This window comes from Pavona decussata, unplaced genomic scaffold (genome assembly GCF_977016875.1).
Source record: "Pavona decussata unplaced genomic scaffold, jaPavDecu1.1 SCAFFOLD_416, whole genome shotgun sequence".
Taxonomy (NCBI): Eukaryota; Metazoa; Cnidaria; class Anthozoa; order Scleractinia; family Agariciidae; genus Pavona; species Pavona decussata.
Window position 1 is genome coordinate 1,250,057 of NW_028145778.1, and position 25,176 is coordinate 1,275,232.

The 25,176-nt window shown below is 38.2% G+C and overlaps 1 protein-coding gene and 1 long non-coding RNA gene across 3 annotated transcripts; one reads left to right on the forward strand and one right to left on the reverse strand.

Moving 5' to 3' along the window:
* Window positions 1-4,351, reverse strand: LOC146450985 (uncharacterized). Its single transcript, XR_014860167.1, has 3 exons — window positions 4,294-4,351; window positions 3,989-4,214; window positions 1-177 (listed from the first exon to the last, which is right to left on the reverse strand). It is a non-coding gene; the product is annotated as an uncharacterized LOC146450985 (long non-coding RNA).
* Window positions 4,352-11,857: 7,506 nt separating this feature from the next.
* Window positions 11,858-24,978, forward strand: LOC146450986 (uncharacterized). 2 transcript variants are annotated; one of them, XM_085099824.1, is made up of 10 exons: window positions 11,858-12,096; window positions 14,164-14,261; window positions 15,134-15,224; window positions 16,677-16,956; window positions 18,159-19,454; window positions 20,151-20,221; window positions 21,099-21,180; window positions 22,641-22,804; window positions 24,337-24,408; window positions 24,800-24,978. In XM_085099824.1, exons 1-10 carry the CDS (start codon window positions 12,001-12,003, stop codon window positions 24,914-24,916), a joined length of 2,367 nt encoding a protein of 788 aa, XP_084955950.1. In that variant the 5' UTR covers window positions 11,858-12,000; the 3' UTR covers window positions 24,917-24,978. The 2 variants fall into 2 exon arrangements, with proteins under 2 accessions (XP_084955950.1, XP_084955951.1); XM_085099825.1 differs by lacking the exon at window positions 24,337-24,408.
* Window positions 24,979-25,176: the final 198 nt, after the last annotated feature.

Consider the following 25,176-nt stretch of genomic DNA (forward strand, 5'->3'; position numbering starts at 1 on the left):
CATTGTGTCCTTTCATTTAGTTTTTACTTGCCATAATATTGTATTTCCTCCACTTGTATTTGGACATTTTAACAGCCATCCTTCCATTCACCTCAGCTGGAGGAGAAGCACTTGGATCCAAGGTCTTCAGCTGTTGTTAAGTAAAATAAAAATGAACATGTGGGTCATATCTTGGGACTGAAAAGAAAAATATATTGCAACATTAGTAACATTTATAACAAAATGGTGCATTGCAATTGTCTGTTTGTTACTTAGGTACATGACAATGGCAGCCATTGTGGCAGGTAATTCTTGTCATAAACTTGGGCAATTGGAAAAAACTCAGTCAGTGACTCTCAAATGCATGCCACAATCACTACTGTCAACATATTATATTTTGGCCCAAAGCATTGTAGGAATCCCCACATAAAATAAGAGATTGATGTTACATTTTATAGATAGTATAACAGATCAAATCTCAAGTTGAACACAGTGAAGCCCACAAGGTGGCCTTGGGTAAAGTTTCAAGGTGCATATGGTCTTGGAAAATGAAGCGAGCCTCTGTAATGCTTTGAATGTTGCCTGGATGGAAAGATCAAAACATGAATTAGGCAACTGGGTGGATGACAACAACATCAACATCCAGAGAAAGAGGTTCAGAAGGGCCATCAAAATACACTGCCAGGGGCCCACTCTCAATGGCTCAATCGAGACAGTGGTTACGAACTGGCTATCAGCTGTCTTTTTGGACATCGTCACGTGACTCACACCACCCCAAGTCACGTGAAAAAAATTAACATCTCACTACTTGACAAAGAATTTAAGATTCCACAAAAGAATCAAAAGCTTGAATGCTTAAATTTATTCTTGAATTGAAATCTGAAAGCTCATTTTGTTTTCTAAAAATCATAGTTCTTCTTTTATTTTTGGCAATACAATTTTCAATATTAAAAGGTTCACAAGCAATCTAACAGTGAGTTGTAAACCTTGACTTTGATTAAACATGTGGCATTTTGTGTTGAATCAGAGGCAAGATTTACAGTACTGTGAGATCGTTAGCGAACTTCAAGGGCATGTTTGGGATAAAATTTACAAACTTGTTTTTTGTTTTTAAACTATTTCTTCCAGTTTTCACAGACTTTCATATGATAACTCTTATGGTAGTGGAATTAACTTTTGCAAAACTGAGGCAGAGACTTGCAAGTATCTTAGCTGTAGCAAAATTTTGGATGCCTCATGGAGGTGAACAAATTTTTATTAGGTATTTGATAAATCCAGTTGAGATGTTCACTCACAACAGTGAAACATTTTATTTAATTTTTTTAACAGTTCTGCTCATCAACTAGGAAACCAAAATCACAGAAAAAAGTAGTTGAGATAAACACAAATGAGGTTCATATTGCCTCATGTCTTTGAATAGAATGGCGCACAGGATTACTGGAATGCCTTCCCTCTCCCTACTGTGATACACTTTTGGAGTCAAGACATTTTTAGTAAAGAGAAGAGAGGAGCTTTGTTCCTGGGAGCTTAACAACTACTGTACTTGACAGATTTGTTCCAAAAAAAAAGGAAATCAAACACAACAGTTGTTCTACTTCAATTTGAATTCAAACTAAAAAAATACTTTGTATTTATTGTCCAACCACAAGTCTTTGTAAAACATTACACAAAAATTTCGCTCAAAAGTTTTCCAAATTGTCTGCTACGGTTATTTTTACAGCTGTGTGGTTAATGTTGTCTGTTTTTGCCAAGAACTTGTCCATGGTTTGGTATTATTGCTCACTACTTAAATATATTTTTGGCAGCTAAACATAACAATATTTTTGCCTGGAAAAAGTTCACCAGGAACTAAACTGAGTATGTTTTTTTTTTTTGTTTTCTACTGTGTAATTATTTTATGGAAACCTGGGAACATGTTGCTCAAGAATATTTTTATCTTCAATTCAAAGTCCATAACTATGTGCCGCTATTTAACAACAATTCTGATTTGTTACTTGCCAAACAATTGTTGCAATCTGCCAGTGAAAAGCAGGATTAGAAGCTGAAACACCTGCCCAGGCCAGTGGATATGCCTTGTTGATTTTACATCTGCTCAAATTTATTGATGGAGCATGTGCGATTTATTAATTGTTTTGGCATGGAAGGTAAAACACCTAAAACTGTCTAGGAATCGTGGTAATAAATAGGAATCTATTATTTGATTACAATTTCAACAACTTTTTCACTATTTTGTGGGATTGTGCAGAGTTTTTTTAGGAATTAAGTGATATTGTGCAGGTTTGACTGAATTGTGTAGTCCTCCACCTGCACACTGTTCGAATTCCTGTATATTAAAGGTTCCTTCTGCAACCGTTTTTACAATCACTCTAGCAAACTGTATGTGGAAAATATTGCACACGTTTCATTTACAAGAAAACAATACAATTTTGACAGCTGAAAGTACACAGTAAATGATCAAAGGACATAACTGTGCCCCTTTAAACGGGAACAAAGAACATCACAATTTGTCACAATTTTGTAAGACCATTTTTGATGTTATTTATTTGTTTGTATCTTTACATTCTGGTGAAATCTCGTGAAGAAATTGGGTAGAAAATCGGCAATTATTAAATCTTGAAAAGCTCCATGTTTGTTGACTACCCATCACCGGTCCCGTACCACCCCTCCTGGAAAAGTGCAATGTTCTGTCACCGGCTAGATTGCAGAACGAATACTCGGCCCACTTGATATTCAATTTAAAACACTGCTCCTCCAGTCCTCCAGTCGTGACTGTGTGACTGCAGGACCGCCAGATGTACTAACCTAGGAACAAGAGCACTACACATGTAACAAAACGGGTGTTACGAAAACGAAGACCCTTGAAAACGAAGACCTAAGACCTAAGACCCGGTCTTTGTTTTCGTACTACGAAAACGAAGACCCTGTAAAACAGAAAACCATAGAGATTACAAGTTCAACACAACCTTATTGAGGGTTTAATATATTCCGATCGCTCTATCGACGGCATTTCTGTTCCAAACTTGAACTCATTGCATAGAAAAACAAATACAAGAGCCGAAAGCAGTGGTGACTGAAGAAACACCAAGAAACACCACGCGCGAAGTGTCAGTCCAATAACAATTAAAAGTGCGCAGTGTTCATCTACAATCGTACTTTCAATGGTTTTTCTGTTTTTAATAAAGGGTCTTTGTTTTCGTAGTACGAAAACGAAGACCCTACGTCAGCAAAAAGACCTGCTGACTTTTTATCGAGAATTTTCCTGCAAACAACCTTATAGACTGTTAGAATCTATTTTAGCTACAACATACATAGACATAAATTATTTATTGACAGAACCCCAGGGTCATTTCCTGTACAGAACGCGTTCTTTATTATCCTGTCACGCAATCCTAACTATAAATCAAAGGCGGCTAGCATTCGAATTCTACCTGCTGAACCAGAATAATATGCGTGGTAAGTTTACCCGAGGAAACCCTCAAGAATTTCACTACCAAATTAGCTCGCATAGCGAAACAGAGCAGATAAGACGGATCAGTAGTACTAGCAGTATAAAATAAATAAAGTCTGAAAGTGAAAAAGTATAATGAAAGAACGCATGAAGTGTAATGTCCTATTATATCACTTAGCCTTGCTACCTTTATGTGTGTTGAACTTGTATTTTCCACGGTTTTCTGTTTTACAGGGTCTTCGTTTTCGTACCAGGTCTTATGTCTTAGGTCTTCATTTTCGAGGGTCTTCGTTTTCGTATTTAAACACCCGTAACAAAACCTCATTCTTTTGATCATGTAATAGCGCGCGACTGCTAACCTATCGCCTTTACATACCATTTGTCCGTTTGGTAGCATTTTATCTCGGAATCATTACAGATTCTTACATTTTTTACACCTGGGTATCGTAAATTCAATACAAACTCTTGTATTTAACCATTTTAAAATGTCCTTTCAGCTTACTTTACTCGTAAACAAACGTCTCATATTCGAGCTTTTATGAATCAAGCGGCCAAACTTACCGTTTTAGGTTGGACTGCATATCCATTCTTATAAGACAAACATCCTGCATCTCACATTTAAATCAGATGCCATTTAAATGTTTAAGTGTGATTCAGCTCCATGTCCATTGTGACCCGTTCACCGGCGTTGCTTTCGATTCTTCGCCTCTCGCTTCTTGGAATCTGACGAAGAATGTGCCGTCTTTTTATCAGCTACGAATTGCGCCCTCAGTAACGCGTTAGACTCCTAGAATATGCAAAAGTGAAAACGATGTGTCAATTATATTTCGACGATAAAACCCAAAAACATAAGCTTGTAAACATACCACCGTGCCAAAAGAAAAAGTCGCCTCCACTGCTGAACCGACTCAACAAGAACAAACTGACCTTCCTGAAAGCTTAGTAACCAGGCGCCAATGGGGGGTTGGGCAGTAGCCACGTGAATGATTGGTTTTTGCCAGGGGTTTTTACGCGGGATGCCCCGAGGGGGCATACCGTGTCTTAAAACGGGTCGATTTCTTTTTACGCGGGATGCCCTGAGGGGGCATACCGTGTCTAAAAACGGGTCGATTTCTTTTTTTTTTTCTTCGTCGTAGTTACAAATCGGTACATTAATTTATTCATTAAACTCTCCCCTCTCCTACTCGGGATGTATTGTTCTGATTGTCTTCAACAACAGCAGGCCAATCAAAATCCATTCTTGTCGCTTATATCGCTAGGGAGGGGACCCACGCACCCTTACCTGTGTGACGTCAATGCATCATTTGATTTCTTCATCAAAACTGCATTAAATTGTTGCACCATATTGTTTATAACATATTCTGGACTCAAGTGTGCCGTTTTCAAACAGCAATTTCACCATTTTGAAGCGGCAAATCGAAAGAATAACTTCTAAGAAGCACTCGACATTAAAAACGGTGGAAATTGGTGAGTTCATGGCGAAGGAATCGTGCTTTGTTTGACAGTCTTAGACCACGACGCGAGACTGAAAAGAGGTCATTGAGAAGCTTACGTTATCGTAATAGAATTTCAAAAATTTCCGGTGAAAGTCTAAGTCGCGTAACACAAGGGAAGCAACGTAACGTGATCGTCGTGACTCAAACTATTCCATTAGCAAGGATAGTTTTATCAATCGGCGAAACATACCGTTGAAATAAATGAATCAGCCCCAGCATCACGCGTAATGCCAGTATAGCAGGCATCTTGTTTTTTTTTTTTTTTTCTTTGTAGTAGCTACAAATCGGTACATTAATTTATTCATTAAACTCTCCCCTCTCCTACTCGGGATGTATTGTTCTGATTGTCTTCAACAAAGGCAGGCCAATCAAAATCCATTCTTGTCGCTTATATCGTGAGGGAGGGGACCCACTCACCCCTACCTGTGTCACGTCAATGCATCATTTGATATATTTATTAATGACAGATTAAATAGTCGCGCCATATTGTTTTAACATGTTCTGGACTCAAGTGTGCCGTTTTCAAACGGAAATTTCACCATTTTGAAGCGGTAAATCGAAAGAATAACTTCTAAGAAGCACCCGACACGTAAAACGGTGGAAATTGGTGAGTTCCTGGCGAAGGAATCGTGCTTTGTTTGACAGTCTTAGACCACGACGCGAGACTGAAAAGAGGTCATTGAGAAGCTTACGTTATCGTAATGGAATTTCACAAATTTTCCGTAGCCTCCCACGCAGACGTTCTTGGGGGTTCGTCACGCGTTCCTGCCCTAAGAACCTCTGCGTGGGAGGCTAAAATTTCCGGTGATACTCTGAGTCGCGTAACACAAAGGAAACAACGTAACGCGATCGTCGTGACTTAAACTATTCCACTAGCAAGGATAGTCTTATCAATCGGCAAAGCATACAGTTGGAATAAATGAATCAGCCCCAGCATCACGCGTAATGCCAGTGTAGCAGGCATCTTGTTACACAGGAAAGCGAAGGTGGCGACCAAACGACTCCCACTTCAATAGGCCTTATCACGGTTTTCGACGCCATTTTGACGAGTAGGCAAACAGGCTTCAAATAACAGTGTTTGTATGGAAATCCGATGTCAAATCATTTTCATAAAACATCACTTCTGAAAAATTCATGAATTGAAAACTTTTGGCATTAGGAAAAGGATTTTAAGAAAAAAATTGGAGGGATGTAGCGTTTTGAACTTTCCATACATTTCCTTTATTTTTTTACCGCGAACTATTTTTATTAGCAGTTCACGGCTGGTTCGCTTTACAGACAAATGTATGGAAAGTTCAAAACACGACTGGACGCTTTCTGGTACAGCTACATCCCTCCAATTTTTTTTCCTAAAATCCTCTTCCTGCTGCTAAAAGTTTCCAATTCATGAATTTTTCAGAAGCGATGTTTTATGAAAGTAATTTGACATCTGATTTCCACACAAACACTGTTATTTCAAGCCTGTTTGCCTACTCGTCAAAATGGCGTCAAAAAACGTGATAAGGCCTATTTAAAAATGCCAACAAGTTTTCAATAAAAAAAGATCCGCACCTGAACTCCGTTGTCTGTTGTTCTTTTTCCTATGTGGTATGTGGGTTTTGGAGCAATTTCGCGCGATTCCAGTTAGCGGGTTAAGGTTAGCGCTGAGGCTGATAACTATGACTGTACGTCTACATCTAACACACGTTACAGACAACGGAATTTTGTCTACTATAAGAAGAAGAAGAAGAAGAAGAAGAAGAAGAAGAAGAAGAAGAAGAAGAAGAAGAAGAAGAAGAAGAAGGAGAAGAAGAAGAAGAATATTATCATTATCATTATCATTATCATTATCATTATCATTATCATTATCATTATCATTATCATTATCATTATCATTATCATTATCATTATTATTATTAGTCTCAGCATCTTCGCCTCGGACTGCTGGGCAAGCGTCTCTTCAAACATTCTACAACGAAGATAAATGTCTCGTCAAAAGTAAAATACAAAAAAAAATTGTCTCCCTGTGTTATGATGAGCCTTACATCAAAGTTTTCGAAGCTCGTCTGCTTCATACTGATTCACAGTTTCCCAGCCGAATTCCGATTTATCTGCAATCCTAACAAGATTAATTCGGTGGAGAACAAGATCCATACCTTCCTTCAGAGCATCCTTCGCCTTTTCAATCCTGCTATGATCGAGTGCCACGATAGCGGACTCAAAATTCTCGAGAGCCTTCACGTTGTGGTCAAACTGTTGTGGGTTCAATCTTCAGCCGCTTGCTCGAAACTCCCTTGACCTGGGATTCTGCCGGACACGGTCACTAACGGTTGATTAACTATCGCCTGGATAACAGAACAATGTAGCCCGGCTGTGACGCCGATCGCTGCGGGATCCTGAACTTCAGACTGAGAAGGTCTTTGCAAAGTAATGAACTGAAACTAAAAACTTCGGATAGAAAAAAAAAATTGTCAACGCGTCAGTCAGTGTAACGGCCGACAATTGACTCACATACTAAAGAACACTCTATTTATATAAATACCTCCACACGCATATATAACTGCACGCGCATATGCATGAGTAAATTTGTTTGCTACACGAAATCAGCCTTTTGGGTTGGGCGGGAGGATGCATGGCTTGAACATCTCCCAAGGCCTGTTGCTGGAGAATCCTCCTAAGATAATAGACCCTTCTCCAAAATGGCGGCAACAGCGTCGAATGAGTTAAAATTGAACTAAATAAAAAACTGATACCAGCGCTGGAAAGAGCACCTTTACTTTAGTAACCTTGCGAAGTTTCAGCAGATTAGGTGTTACATCAGCTTAGAAAATATAAGATGAAATTTGCAAATTCACAGACGGTTTGTATGACTGGGGGTATACGTCATACCCCCAGTCATACAAAGGTCTGTAAATTTTTAATTTTTCAACTTTAATACATTTCAACTTACATCTCAGCTGATATTACACCTTATATGCTGAAACTTTGCAGGGTTACTCTTAAGTGCTCTTTCTAGTGCTAATATACGTTTTTAATTTTAACTTATTTGAATTTTCGGCCGCCATTTTGGAGAAGGGTCTATAAAGGAAGATCGAAGAAAACAGCCTTCGTTTTTTATGTTTCATTGCATTGCTGCTGCGCGCAAAAACTAGATTTCGGCTTGAATACTGAGCGAAAACAGGAGTAACCCAGAGAAAAAAAAAAGCTGCCGCCATAGAGATTATATTTGCTTCAAATTTATCTGGAACTTCAAGCCCGATAAGGTAAAACGTCCAACAATAACACTTCCTGTGGATAAAGGCGGTCTTAATATGGTTGACTTCAACATATTGGAAAAATCGCTTAAAGCAGCTTGGGTCAAACGTTTACATGAAGCTGACGGTAGTAAATGGTGTTCCGTCTTCTCCTCTGCTATATCTCAATATGGGGGTCGGTTTATCTTTGATTGTAATTTTGACACACGCGATTTAAGTTTGACCACACATGTGCCAAGGTTTTACAGAGATATACTGACTGTTTGACAAGAATTACACTCTAAGAACCCTTCAACGGCTATGGATTATCAACATGAAACTATTTGGAACAACCGTTTCATAAGAATAGACGGGAAACCTGTGTTTTACGCCTCATGGTACGGAAAAGGGGTTACTAAAATTCACCATCTTCTAAACGAAAGCGGAAACTTTCTATCGAGATCCGATTTTCAACGAAAATATGGTTTAGCAGTGGACTTTCTTACTTATAATGGTCTCCTCTCTGCGATCCCCAATCTATGGAAAAAATCAATTCTTAATTCAGAACCTCTCAAGAACAGTGATGAACACAACCTCACTCCTTCGAACGTCACGGCCAAAATTGTACGCAGAATTTTTGTGCTGAAAATGCTTAAACCTCCGAACGTAGAAACGATACTAGCCGAACAAAATCTCACAGTTAAGGCTATTTATGAGTTATCCTTCAAGGTCACAATGGAAAACAAACTTAGATGTTTTCAATATAAGGTGGTACATAACATTCTACCAACCAATAGCAAACTTTACAAAATGAAGCTGAGAGCATCTCCGAGCTGTGATCGTTGCAACCACCCCCATGAAAATCTACTTCACCTTCTATACGAATGCCCCAGTACTCAAATTTTTTGGCAAATTGTAATCGGTTGGTGGAATGAAAAGAGATCGGAAAAATGTCACCATAAACACTACGGATATTCTATATGGTTATAAGCCTGAATTAAATACTTGTCTAGCTCTCAATCATTATGTCATCATTGCAAAATATCACATCTTTCTTTCGTGGTTAAACAAAGCCTACCGGAAAACGCCCTCCTTGTCACCCTGGATGTTTCCTCGTTGTATACTAACATTCCTCATAACGAAGGCATCGAAGCCTGCCGCCATTTTCTAAACGCTCGTCAAAACAAATCCCTTCCTGCTGAAAGTATATGTGATCTCCGAAGAATGATTCTTACAATGAACAACTTTTCCTTCAACAACGAACACTATTTAAAAGTACACGGGACAGCTATGGGAACCCGCATGGCACCTTCATACGCTAATCTATTCATGGGTAAATTTGAACAACACGCCATTGAAAACGCTCCTCTCAAGCCGTTCGTTTGGTGGAGGTTCATCGATGATGTCTTTATGATATGGACAGAAGGAGAGGAACACCTTAAAGATTTCGTCAGATACTTAAACTCTATTCACGCGAGTATCAAATTTACCCATGAATACTCAAATTCCTCTCATCAGACACTCCCTTTCCTAGATGTCCAAGTCCACCTCAGCAACAACCACATCCAAACAGATCTCCACACAAAACCCACAGACAAGCATCAATACCTTCTCAAAACTTCATGCCACCCGAACCACACTAAACAAACTATTCCATTCAGCCTTTTCCTGCGAATCCGTCGCATATGCTCTACTGACACTTTCTTTGACAAACGAAGAACGAAGAACTCATCAAGCACCTGGTCCAACGTGGTTATAGCCGCTATTCCCTACAAAAAGATGCAAATCGCGTACGAGCCATCCCACGTCACGCAACACTACAGCCACAAGAACAGAAAGCCACAAAAACAGACAGAACACCCTTCGTCATATCCTTCAATCCTGCTCTTCCCAAAATCTCATCTATTGTGAAAAAACATATCAACATCCTCCAGTCCTCCGCCAACTGCAAACAAGTTTTCCCTCATCCACCAGTTATCGCCTACAAACGTAACGCAAGTCTACGTGATCTCCTGGTCCATTCCGAGCTACCTCAAAACAAGCCCTCCAATCAACAACCCGCTGGAATTCATAAATGCAACCACCCACGATGCCTAACTCGCTCATTTCTCCAAGAAGGTCAAACGAACTACACTTGTTTCAACACTAACGAATCACGCAAAATTACTGACTACATATCTTGCAATTCCAAAAACCTAATCTATTTAATTCAATGTAAGAAGTGCCACTCCCAATACATTGAGGAGACAAAGCGCAAACTTAATGAACGTTTCGGGGAGCATCGCAGATCTATCCTGAATCACCATCAACTACTCAACCCTACTCCTGTCTCGCTACATTTCAACCAACCTGGCCACTCAATCAACGACGTCCAACTAATCCCGCTTGAACTTATACGCAGCAAACGTGACTCAGTTAGAAAGGCTCGTGAAGCTCATTTAATCAACAAAGCTAAAACATTGCACCCTCTTGGTATAAATAGACGTGACGAAACACGCCAATGACATGTCTCACACTTGTAACTTAGTCCTAAACAACCAATCATTGTCACGCATTTTATATTTTAAAACTTCTTTGTAACGATCCTTTTATGTTTCTCACTTTTCTTTTTCGTTCAGCCCCCGAGGAAGGTTTGTATTGCAAACCGAAATATCGGGCAAAAAAATTTGTTTTTTTAAAAAACAAATATATTTCAGTTATTCTAGCATTTGTTGTTTGTTCTCTCAAGCTCGTCACCTCCGCCGTTGGGATCAGTCTGCCGTCAATATTTTGTATTTGAGATAATTTGCTGATCCAGGTCTACAAGTGATCCGGCACCACTCTTTGGTTTGTCGCTGTGGAATTGCAGATTTTATTGTATTCATAAACAAAGCCTACCCCATTTTTGAAATCTTCAGCTTGTTACTTAATGAAAAGATCCTTTGTGAGCGCACAATTGCCTTTAAAAATAACACACTGAGAAAGTTCAGAGCAAAATGGACAACACTATGCGCATGAGCTGCAATAAATACGTTCGTCTCGAGGGATGTGCCACTCCTATTTTATTTTCCTTGTTCTCATTTTTTTCATTTATGTATTGCTTATTAGTTATAATTTCTCACTCTTGTATGTATACTAGCCCTGTCGATAAACAATGTATAAAATGATTAAAATTCTTTGTATTCTAGTTGTGTAAGTACCCGTAGTGTAAGTTATGTGGCTGGCTGTATCACGAGTGTATGCAAATAAGTCAAATAAAATAATAAAAAAAAAAAAAAAATAGAGATGCTTTCAAATGGACACAAACCCGAACAGAAAGAAGCAGGGCTTAAGGTACTCTAAGAAACACAGAGGAATAAGATTTAAAACTCGTGCTTAGATTTTTTTTCGTGCTTGAGACGAAGTTTAGACAGTTTACAGTCGTTTTGAAAACGCGGAAGATGGTAGTCTCCCAAACAGTCGTTTTTAGGGGACTCATATTACCTCCGCCCCGCGAGTTCCCTAGAAACAACTGCGTGGGAGGCTAAGGAGATGGCAGCCGGTGAACGCAGACGTATTTGTGACCATTTGTGGAGAGAAGCGACAGCGGGAAATTCGTGTGCGTTCGCAGACGGAGAAGGTGGTTGATCTGTGCAGAGTTTACGGCAACGCGAGACCCTGGGAACGAGGTAAGGCACAGGCATACCTAACTCTTCCAACGGCTTCGAGACAATACACCAAGTAACCGCGAAGGAAATATATATTCAGCTGCTACTAGGGACCTCGTCATCTTCAGGTTAATACCAGTCACCCTTTGTCACTCCATGTATATCTCGCTTTTGTAACGAGTTGTCCCCAGTTTCTAGTGAGGGTGGATTGAACGCAACGGTGGGACGCCTGATCCAAGATGGCGTCGTGGATAACGAAGCCGTGGATTGAGCAAGCTTTGATAGCTAGAAAAGAAGAAAATTTGCCGAAAATTGCAAGAGCGCAGATATTGAAGGTATGCATTATAATTCTTATATACCACAAGGTGTCTTGTGGTTTTGCTCACTAGTCAATTTGGTATCGTCACTTGATCTGTATCCATGGAAAAGAAAGATCCTGTTAAATACAAGCCATGTTTGCTCTGCAACTTGCCACAACATTGCTGTCGAGAGGATTGCGTTGCAAGTTGCATGATTTGGGATTGCCATCCTTGGAAGCACGATGTAAGCGACTCGATCTCTTTCATGAATGCACAGTGCTCCCAATCACATTCATAAGTCCAATGGAAGATGTTTATGCAAACAGAATTTTCCCCAGATCAATAAGAGATCAGAACGTATTACATACCTGCCAACTCTCAAGCATTATGCGTGAGTCTCAGGCCTGCGGATTAAAGACAATTAGATCTCACACCTAGAGGACAATTTCACACGCCTAACTCACAAATCCAGACGAGTTGTTCTCTAACACAGTCAAGATTAATAACAAAAATTCAATAACATTTCCCCCAAAAAGGCGCTTAATGTTGATTTTGTGTCCTAAAGGTATCACAACATGCGAAAATTTGTTCAAAACGGAAGTTTTCAAAGGTCGTTGGAACATCTTCGGACATTTTTGGCAATGTTTGGAAGTCTTCGAAAAATCGTCAGAAATATTTGGAAGTGGCTGGTACGTTTTTGAAATCCCGGCCACGACAAGACAAAAATCTCACCCATTTTGACTTGGAAAAAGTTGGCAGGTATAGTACAGTCGAACCTTTATGTAACGGCTCTGTATTAAGCGGCTTCCCTCTATTAAGCGGCCAGTTTTCAAAGTCCCGATTTTTCGCACATACAAACGCTGTATTTGTTACCTGTATTAATAGGCGGCCACCTCTATTAAGCGGCTGCAGCCACCCTGTAGCAGTCCTATGTTTGTCTTTCTTTGTTATTTTTACCTGTATTAAGTGGCCACCCTTAAATGGAAACTAAGCCATATGCACAGTACCATGGATAACAGGAATTGTCGCTGGGAGTGCCGACAGTCAATGACTTGCTCTACAAACAAAAGTTTCAAATTCCGAGGCGCCGAATGCACGTGTCCCACTTGTTTAAGTCGCTGTAATTCTTACCCTATTCCTATTTTCACTTGAAGAATTCTTTATATATTGTGTTACTTTTAATTAGCAACATTACCGTTATAACTCCACTTCGATCTTAACAACTATGAAATGACTGAATGAGATATTTTGTTGTGAACTGCAAGTCACGTAAGTAAGTGAGTTAGAAATACAGTACTGTACACCGTACAAGAGTAGAGGACAATTTATTGCACAGTGCTTTTACACAATGTTTCGTATATTATACCATTAAGTTACAAGTTGGCACTTAACTTTGTTTAAAGTATTGATCTCTTGAAAGAGTGTTGATTGTCCTATTGTTTCCTCATGTTTCCGTGCTTGAAATGTTTTTGTATGATACACCATTAGAATTGACATTAGACAACGCTCAGTGAGTATTTTTAGTGATCCTGTATTAAGCAGCCAGTTCCTCAAGTCCCAAGGGTGGCCGTTATATACAGGTTCGACTGTATTACCAAGTGGGATAAGTCAAATAGAAACACAGAAAAGTTTTAAAATGTACATTTTTCCATTTAAAATTAACAATTTCTATTTTACTTTGCCAGAATAAAATTAATGTTTTAAAGGTCAGGACACACTAGGGAATATGTAGCAGGGACATGATGTAGGGTCAGTTCCCCTCGAGTGACAACTCTGCTTCAATGAAAAGTTCTGTTGCAGGGAAAAAATTTTGTCCCAGCTACATACTTTATGAAATTCAGCTGGTTTGAATTTGTGTGTCTTGAAGTGGGGACAAAGTGATCCAAAATAATGTCGTATCATGTGCACTTGTTCCTGGAACCTTTCCTTGCTGCGAGGTAGAAATTTTTACAAATAAAAACACATTATTCATTATCCCATTTCATGTGTCCCTGCAATGTGCCTCTTATACAGTTGTACAGTGCAGACAAAAGTGCCTGTTCAGGTTGCTTGTCCCGAAGTGTGTCCTGACCTTAACATAAGTATGTTTTGTGTTCATTGCAGCTTGAAGTAACACCCAACAAAACTATGGCACTTATAAGTGACAAGAAACTTTATGTTAAAGCTCTCTTTTCACAAGTTGCCATTGAGCAGTTTAAAAGGTAATGTGACAATATACTGTACCTCCATGAACGTTAACGCAATCAATGTGGTCTTGCACTAAATATACCAATTAACTGAGGGACCATGCCGCTAGAGTCAGAGAAAATTTTATACATGTATACATCCGGGTACGTGCATGTGCAATTATGTCGTTAAAACTTCCATTCTTGTAAATTAGTTTTGTTTTGACATACAGACTGGATATATTTTGAGGAGCAATCCTAATTGACAGCCCTGGTATAAGGAGACAAAGAGGGGTCAGTTCTTATACTTTAAAATATAAACCTCTCTAGGACCCAAAAGTTCCCTTATTATTCACTGCAGCAACAGTGTGTTTGAATGAATATTACATAGAACTTTGCTTGATGATTCATTGTACCAACATCTGTGCATTGATTTCAAGTTATTCATGGAGGCTTCATTTTCATTAGAATTTCATTTCATTTATTTATATGTGCCACACACAAGCACACACATGTAGAGACCAATTTGGGCTAAACACAGACCTTTAAAATAATTATAATTTTAACATTTATTATAATTATTGTTGTTGTTATTATTATTATTATTATTATTATTATTATTATTATTATTATTATTATTATTATTATTATTAGTGACATTTTCAATCATGAATGAAAGGCATGTACACACAAGGAAAATGCCTTCCCCTTGTTTATCACATATTTGCTGTCTACAGTGAAGTGCCATGACTCTGGGAATGAATTTGGGGTATCGTGGGTGGATGCTATGATCCAAATTGCATCCAGAATGTTATTTCATTACTGGGTGACTCCTGCACACATTCATGTGTAGTTGGTTCCAAACAACTTCCATATGGAACTATCCTAATATTTCTTTTTTGTTTCAGAGATAACCCAAGTCTTTCAATGGCTGAAATTAGAGGTGGTCTAATCTTTATAAAAAAATATTCTTTGGAAGCTACAGTGGAAAACAAGTTGGTAAGTTCCATTTATTTTACTATTTCCCAGCACCTCTTTTACATGTTGAGGGTGAAGTGCTTTAAATTGGAGTTCATGATCATTTTTACCTTTGAACAGTAAAAATAAGGCTTCCTCTAAGAATAAGGCTTGTCTCTCTGAAATACCTTTTTAATGGAATTATTATACAGTCAAAACTCCGCTAACAGACACCTCCCGTGGGCGGACACCTCTCGTAAGCAGACACTCGGTCATGTTCTCAGCTACAGCACCTACAAACACTACATTTTTAACCTCCTATAAGCAGACATTTCTTCTGGCCCAAGGGTGTCCAGTTACAGGAGGCTCGACCGTAAATGTAAGCAAAGTGCAAACCTCCCCCTTCCCCATAGAGTGGCAAATCTAATGGAGGAGCCTCCAACTGTTCCCAGCCATAAAAGTGTGATATTTTTCTTTATCCACTCAGATGCTCATACATGTAAGTACCTTGAAATAAAGGGAAATGTGGTCTCTTCTTCATTTAGTCTCATGTAAAATGATCTTAGCCACAGGTTCCTTGTTTTGTCATCTTAAAACTCAAATGACTCAACTTAAAACTCAAAATACCTGACTTGAAAGTTAGAGGCCAAGACTCAAGCCTCAAAGTTTTCAAGTTTGAAGGGTCCCAGATGAAGTAGTGCCATTAAAGTTTTGAGCAGCTATCAACTTACATTTGACTGGTACTGTAAAGCTACCTTTTCATCAAAACTGAAAATTTTCCATTCTGAAGTGTACATGTATTTTATGATACACTCTATCAATCCTCCTCCATCCTTTGTACCCTTGGCACCCACCTACATGAACTACCTCTGGCTTGTACTGGAGTAGCTTGTTTCCATTGGTTCAACTGGAGGACAGAAAGGAGTGTAATCATAAATATAAACTCTTGAAGTAAGATATGAGATGTGCATATGTATTCATGACGATCTACACATGTATGCTGAAAAGAATCCAACATTTTCCAAGATACTGTGTGCTCTATTAATTAGCTCATGACATAATTTTATGTTTAAAAGCTGAAGCCACCTAATCAAAACATGAATGATTAGTTGCTGTTTTTTGTTAAGTGTTTTTAAAAAGTAATGAACCAATTTTTTCAAATTTACCGGAACTACAGCTAACAACTACACATTCCTGTCTATATCCAAACCCAGGTATAGCTGATTTTGAGCAATGTTGATGTTGTAGGTTAAAATGAATCCCAGGTTAAAATGATTTCAACCTAGGTTGATTTGTATTTTCCTTTGTTAAGGTTGGTTAATTTACATCTGCAACAAAAGGAAAATACAAATCAACCTAGGTTGAAATCATTTTAACGTGGGATTCATTTTAACCTACAACATTGACTTCAAGAACAAATCACCACTTACAGTGTACACTGGTCTAGAGACAAGCCCTCCATATTAACAGTTTATATACTTGTTATTACTTTAGGATGGTGTAGAGTTTCTGGTCAAGATAGACCAGTTCAAATTTGCCGGTGGTGAGGGAAACACCCAGTTTGGGAGCGACATCATAGACAGTTCCACCTATCCCCCCTTACAGGCCAGACTACAGGAACTCTGGAGGTTATCGCAAACAAAGACATTACTCCATGATTTACAATCTGATGCCAATCTTCCCTTTTTTAAGAAAGTAGAAAATGTCTTACAAGAGAACCATGACAATGTTTTCATTCCTGAAGAAATGGAAAAGCAACTGGATGAACTTCCAGGTAAATGGCACTTAGTAATTGAGTAATGTGTGTGTTGTGGATAAAATTTGTTTTCTATTAAGCAAGTTTAATTTTTCTTTTCCTTTGCTTTTGTTTATTTAGCAAACTGTTTTTTGTCTTCTGCCATTACCTTCCAGTCAGAATATGTGCAGTAGAGCTTTAAATAGGTTTTAAGTTTTTTTGAAAGCCAAGAGAAAATTTAGGGGGAAAGAGTAACATAGTTTTTTAACCCAAGTTTTATTGGAGATATTCTGAAATTGGAATTATACATGCATCACATGAATCTTGAATATTTGTATCTTCTTCCGAGAATTATGTTGGACTTAGGAGCCATTACATGTACTTTTACTCAGATATACTTTTCAATTTTTTTAGAACAATGGAAAGCAAGTTAGAATGATTCCATTTAAAACAAAGTTGTTCTCTTGTTACAGGATTCACATGATTGTTTATGTAAACTAGTGTTTATAAAATTTCAACCAGTAAAACTATGTTTTGAATTTTTGCAATGTGTCGTTTCAAATCGGAGTACAGCTTATCCACAAATACAACTTGTGCATGATTTCTTTCTCAGAATACTCAGAATTTCCCAACAAGAACCCTTATGGGCTTAATAATAGGCCATTTCCGAGTTGCAGTGAACCTCATTATGAAAACGAGGCTAAGTGTAAAGTTTTTATCATGAAAATTATTTTCCATTCATATGCGAACAAAACTAATCTTCATATGAAAAGCTTTGCACCTAGCCTCGCCTTCACAATAAGGTTCACACCAACTCGGAAATGGTCTATTAGGCCATTGTGCCCCACCCCACCCCCACTCAGCAGACTCAATGTTGACACATAATTTTTGACAATAATGTGACAACACAATCCACTTTTACTCAGCTTCTCTCTTTGAAAATTTTACATGTATTTTTTTTTCACCAGAACTGATTCAAACATTTCTCCCTTTTAAAAAAAAGAATAAAAATTTGATAGCAAAACTGGAATGCTAAGTGTGCAGTTACAAACTTTTCTAAAAAATCCGAGACTGTAACATAAAACCTTAAAACAGCACTGAAAATATTTGGTTTGTAGCCAGGCATGGTTAAAAATCAAGAGGGTTGGAAGTTGACACTGGCTATAAGAACTGTAACAGGACATTTAGGTTACTGCCCGTAACCTACTTCAGCTAAAAGAGCACTGTTTAAATTCTTCTAGAATGGATGCCAAGCTATCGTCCACCACAAACTAGTGAAATACAGCAAAGTGAGATGACGTCATGCGATAGCACAACATCAAGTGACAGACTACATGTACAACCTTCTGTTTCTTCTGTGGCATTAGAGCATGAACGGTACCAACCAACTAGGTCAGCTACGTGTGATCATAACACTGGAGAGAAAGTAGAGACTGGTTCCATTGGAGCAACTGAGTCAAGTGAGAAACAAGCTGGTGTTAGTTACCCAACTGAAGAGGATTTGGCTGAAATTGAAATTGGGAGTGGTTTTAGTATGTCAAGTGATGGTGATCAACCATCAACAATTATAGCAGACATATTAAATCAGGGTGAAGTATTCAAAGATTTAGGTCCATTACATTTTCTAGAACATGTGGTCAAGGAAAGGGGAGGTGATGATCGTAATTCTGAATTCACTCCACCACAAGAGAAGAGTGATATTGCCATGATAAGTGTTGATTGTGTATCTTCATCTCAAATGAGCGTGGTGATGACTCAGCCTTTAAGAGGACTAGTTCCTGAAGAACACTGTACGTCATCAAGTGATTCTTCACAAATGAAAACAAACAGTGATGAGTCATGCTCAATTTTTCATGAAAGGTTGTCTCTTGTTGAGAACTCTCCAGTCATTAATGTTGTTCCATCCAGCGAGAATAGTGAAGAGACGGAACTGGAACAGGCACTGCCAAATATAATGCCTGGAAGGACTGCTAAACAGATGAACTGGTCTTTAACAGAATCCCAGCTGGAAAATTTGCTTGATGCAAGCATATCAGTTCATGATGTCACCTCGCCATCCTGTTTTGAAATTGCACCTACCGCAAGCCAGGCAGAAGAAGGGAATACTCCTTGTGAAATTAAGCAGGGAAATGAGCCATCAAGCTCTAATCCATCGTCTTTGGATGACATTACTGTCAGGCAGCATTGTGTTGTGTTGAGTGAGGACTCAATTGGCCAGAAAATTACCTCTGAAAGAGACACTAAAGAAGGTGGTGTCACAGTTACAGAAAAAGGTTTGAAAAGTTTGGAAAACAATAAAGAGTTTGTCATTAATGATACCCCAAGAAAGACACTGGACTTTGATACTCTGTTTAGCCAAAACACGTGGAGTTTTTCTGAAACATTAGACAAGGAGTGCAGTGCTGATTTAGTTGAAATTGACAGGCGCCAATCTGTAAAAAGAAAAAGATCTCAGAGTGAAGATCTTGTACATCTCACATGCCCTCTAGATGAGAACAAGCACAAAGCACAGTTACAAGACAGGCCTGTTAGTCCAGGTACAGTAAACAAGCAAAGCAATACTTGCATACAACTGTAATTTATTACATTCGTGATACACCACTATTTTTTTAGTCATCAGATGTTTACATGTACAATAATACACTTTCTTTTTATCATAACAGAACAATTGTTGTATCCTTCAATCTTCACCAAAGTCCACTGAACTACAAGATAAAGATTAATTATATCAATTTTGGTTGTATGCAAAGTAACTTGCCTTTGGTGTAATTTAACACAAATCATCCCTGCTTCTTTTTCAACAGACGATGTTGATTAACAGGAAATAGATGTAGATGAAAAACAACAATGTCAAGTAGAGGGGGTTGGGTGGGGGGTTGAAGAAATGCTCTCCCAAACCAAAAAAATGGGAAAAGACTTCTGTGAAAGATTGTTGTCACAGGTTTTTTTCATCGCTCTGATAAAAAAATTTTAAAGGAACACTGAAAACCAATCAACAAATTATGCAAACTCAAGTGGAAAATTGTTGACAACTGTTTCAGTTTAAAAGCCTCTTCCCTTCCTGTAAACCTGTGCCCCCCCCCCCTCCCAAGCACATGTACAGTGTACACCCTCTCACATAGACACATACACAGAAAAAAAAATACTAAGTCTAAATATAATTAATTTTCAGTATTTTTTCATTGATGCAATACAGCCACTGAGCAGGATTTTTTCTTTTCTTAAACTTTCAGACAGCACATCACCCTCAGTAAAGTCCAGCAGTCATTCTGGTTCATCTCAAGGCCAGCTTAGAAATCACTCAGTAAGAAGTCTGATGACTGAGTCCTCTTGTTTACTACAAATTAGCCTATTTAAATAATGATCCATGAATCAATCAACCAAAAATTTCAAATAAATTATATCTAAATATACCGACTTGCTCGTCCAAAATAACCTACCTATCCCCAAATAAACCCTCCCAAATCTGAGACGCAAACATTTGATGATACTGTGCCCTGCCAAGTATAATGATGCTCATTAAGCTGTTTTATGCTCTTAGCTACACATAAATGTTTCATACTGGATGGTGCCTACTTTAGTTACTGTGCATATGTTCTGTGCATCTCAAAATACTCGGATTTCCTATGGGTGGTGCCTACTAATAGAAGCATATTTTTGCGCGGTTTAAAACTATGCGGAGAAAGCAGAACTTAGCAAGTGCTCTTGGTATCCAAAAAGAAAATTTGGGATAACCATGCATTTTTCAGGGACAATAAAGCTTCAAATTATGTGAAAAATATGCCATACATTGCCTTTAATTTTACTGCTTTTCTTAATTATTGTTGCTTAATTATCTCTGAAAAATGTATGTTACCCCCAATTTTCTCTTTGGATTCCAATCACCCTTGCTAAAATCTGCTTTTTCCGCATAGTCATAAACCATGCATAAATACTTCTGTGTTACTAGGCACTGTCCTTAAAGCAGTTTTATTGATTAATAATATCGATTGGTTTTCAAAGTTTGATTTTTGGCTGTTAGTGGATAGCTTTGTCTTTTCTACAACCACTTATCCAGAGTACAACTTTAGCTTAACCAAAACATATCGGCATTACAGTAGAGATGGTTACGGATGAGCTGGCTGCAAACCCTTTTATCTTTATTATTTGTCATTAATTTTTTTGTTCTGTTGATTTCAAAGTCCAGTATTTATCTAGCCAAGGCTATGGATCTCTATTCACAACAGGATCCTTTAGTTCTTGATACTTCAGCAGAATCCACTGGTAAGTTTTGGTGACTTCAGCAAAGGCGCATAAAAATAAATAATAATAATAAATAATTTTTAAGGAGGAAGTGCCCGTCACATAAAAATATGGAGGGAGGTCCTCCATTATAGTAAAAATTTTAAAATCTAGAAAAAAAAATTGCAAATGCAAACCTAATCCTGTGTTGGCCATTGTTCTCTGCTCTGCCTTTAGCTTCCTGCAGAATATAATTTTTGTAAGATCAGTTAGTTACCTCTAATGCAAATTCTGTTATTGTCTGCTCTCTTCTATACATGTGAGTGGACAATTGTGGTATTAAACTTTGTTGTCTGAATGCAAGGTATTACCTTAAAATAAAGTAATGTAACAATAAGAATAAGAATAATGATGATGATGATGATGATAATAAATTACATTTTAACATACCAGTAGGTATTTTATGATCAACAGGGGAACATGGTGGCTTATGGTATTGTGGTGTTGGGCCATTTTTTGTATGGTATTTAGTAATGTCTCCGTTGCAGTACAGTATTAATCTGACATTTGCGAACATGGTTCTTGTCATGTCACTGATTTTTTGACACATTATGACATTATTGTGGGTTCTGACACTTTTTGCAGTAGTGTTGCGGCTTTGGCCATTCCCCAATCCCTCCCTCAATCGGATGCATATCAAAGAAACCTAAAATGCCATAACTGTTCATTCACATCTGTGAAAGAAATTAGGATAGTTCCATATGGAAGTTGTTTGGAACCAACTACACATGAATGTGTGCAGGAGTCACCCAGTAATAAAAGAACATTCTGGATCCAATATGGATCATAGCATCTACCCACGATACCCCAAATTCATTCCCAGAGTCATGGCACTTCACTGTAGACAGCAAATATGTGATAAACAAGGGGAAGGCAATTTCCTTGTGTGTACATGCCTTTCATTCATGATTGAAAATGTCACTAATAATAATAATAATTATGATAATAATAATAATACTAATACTACTACTACTACTACTACTACTACTAATAATAATAATAATAATAATAATAATAATAATAATAATAATAATAATAATAATAATAGTAATATATTTATATGGTGCCAGTATCCTTGCAGTTTAAAGATGCTTTACAAAAATTACTTAACCAAAAACTTAACTTAAAAGTTATTCAGATGATTATGACTGTGTCTGTAAATGATTTGGACGATTTCGATTTGATTTCTCCAAATCTTGGCCCCGTTTTAAATGTCCCAATACTGTTTTCAGAGCCACCCTCTAAAATCCATACTCATTTTTATACTTACAGACCAAGATGATTTAAGTCTACACCCATTTTAAAATCAAAACAGCTCAACAACAAAACAATAAAAGCCTTTCACGAGTTAATGATGTGCAGAATGTTACTTGGTTTACATCATAGAGATTGTGTTATTTTTCCTGAACATATTAAGGGTTAGGCTACGTCTTTTATTATAGAAAGCGAAAGCGCTGATGGCGTAATAGATGAGAGTGGCTTGTTGATAACCAGAAGTAGTGACGATGATGTTATCACAGACAAGAGCCCAAGTATACTTCAGCCCTCGGTTGAAGACCCTTGTACTTTGACTACTCCAACGTTTGATTCCCTTCCATCTTTTCAGGTAAGTTGCTCACATGTTGAGTGAGGTGACACAGGGAAAGCTGGTTACACTCTTTTTTTTTGTATAATATTATTAATTTTTTCTGGCCCAGGCTGAATATTCTTATTTTTCTGCCAATGTTAGGTTTAAAATATTCTTTTGAATATTCTTAGATTATAGCGTATGACATTTCAGTTTTAGAATGTATAATATTTTGGGGTGTCCAAGTGTTTGGATGAATGTTGAGCAAATGTTGTGTGAAGACCGTTCACATGATTTCAACATCGGGCCAACTGTCTGCGTAAAATTTCTAAGAAGAAATGTGTGTTTTTGCAACAAATGCTGAACGAAGTGTTCAAACTGCTTTCACATTTTCGAGAACGAAGGAATTGTCCAAGGGATGTTGAATGAAGGATTTGAATGTCTTGTGTGGCATACGTCCATTGGAATAAATGTGATGGTATAGTTTAAGCCTGGTGAATGAATGAGAATGGTGTATTATTCAGTGAGTGACACAGGCATACTCAAAAGAGGAAATTTAAGCAGTATACAGGATGTTTGTCCCCTGAACTTTGTTTAATGACTTTAGCTCCCATGAGTCTCCTGTAGCTCAGTGGTGGAGCATTTGAACTAGTAATCGGAAGGTCTTAGGTTTGGCTCCTGATAGGAACACACGGATTTCCTTTTTGCGAGTTTGCCTGTGTCATTAACTGAATAATACACCATTCTTATCCAAAGGTTTCACCTATCTCTCCTGAAGCTCCTAATAGCCGTTGAGCCCGCATAGTCTGTGTAGCAGGCGTAATTGGGGGGGGGGGGGGGGGGAAGAGAGAGGGGCAGCGAGAACAAAGGGCCCCCTTTTATCCGTTACTTTTTCTTGCTTCCCCCTTCCCCTCCCTAATTACGCAGGCTAAACCCCATACTGTTATTCTAACATTCAAGTTTGCGGCTAAGATTGGGACCACGTCTACTTCATTAACTGTATTCCAGCAACTTTAAAAAACCTCTCTCTTAAAAGGGATCCTTTCCAACCGCCGAGTGTATACTTTCCATTGGTGGTGTTTATCATGTCAGGATGGGGTCACGTTTGCTTACAATTGCCGCAAGTGCGCACGTTATGTTGTTTCCCTGAAGAAAACTCTTGTTGATTCATAAAACTTGGGCAAAAACATTCTGCAGAAAATGTTGCCTGATATCGTGCAGGAATTATGTTGGGGATCTTTTAAGAGACCATTATAAACCTACTTATGTCTGTGATGCTGAACAATTCGAACAAAGCTCTCTTCAATTAAGAAGAACCTTACGTTCTGCGTCCGTGGATTCAAACCAGCAGTATCACTTTTCAAATGAAAGCCAAGTGTCTTGTGATACTGCTTTGATGCGTGAGGAATCATTTCAAATTAAACAACAGAACATGTAGAGTATTTTCCTGAAGTACTTACACATACCGGCTATAAAATGCGAGATAGGCCTTTTAAATCTCTTATCATTGCTTGTCTTCTCTGAGAACGAGGTAAAACATTTAAACTACACTATATATGAATCTTTTATAGGTTCCTGCGGCTAATACAGCAACTTCCCCGGGTAACACCCCTCGGACACGTGATCAGCAAAGCAATCTTAAGGTAATGCTCTTATCGCAGACTAATGAGTTTAAGGAAGTTGTTACAGCGACGGTGACAAGAGCATCGCAAAACAATTAGCAAAAAGGTCCATCAATAGCGAAGTAAATATTGGTGATTGTTGAAAGTTGGATCATTTTATAATGCAATTCCAGGGACTTTATTGTCTTAGCAGCCATAGTATATTTGCTCATATACCATGGCCACTAAGCCAATCAAATCCCTGGAATTGCATTACACGATGATCCAGTTTTTTTAATAAAAGCCATTACACCACGCCCAAGAAATAGAGATTATGCAAAGCGAGAGTTGACTGGTTATGGCAGTGTAATCAACCCGTTGATGATTTTACCCCACCCGTGAATAAACCCACAACACCCATATTGTTTTTTAGGTGCTTTCCAGGTCTACACGGCGCCAAGAGGCTGAATCAGGACAGGAAGCTGGGACTTGCAAGAAGAAGCACAAAACTCGTCGCAGGAAATTTAATTGGTTCTCAGATGCATACTGAGCGACTACAACTCAGTTTAGAGCCTGTTTATAACTCGTTTAAATTAAATTACGAAAAAAATGCGTTGAGTCAAAGGTTCCAAGAATGTTGCAATATCTCTTGTTTCCGAATTATCTCCAATGGGGCAATGACGAAATTTCCAAGTCGTCATTTCACTCATTATGTCCTCAGTGAACTCGGCGTGTTGAAAAACTCTCTTGGGACTGATTTTTATGTACAAATAACAACCTGTCAAAAAAGGTATTTTCACACCTATCCCT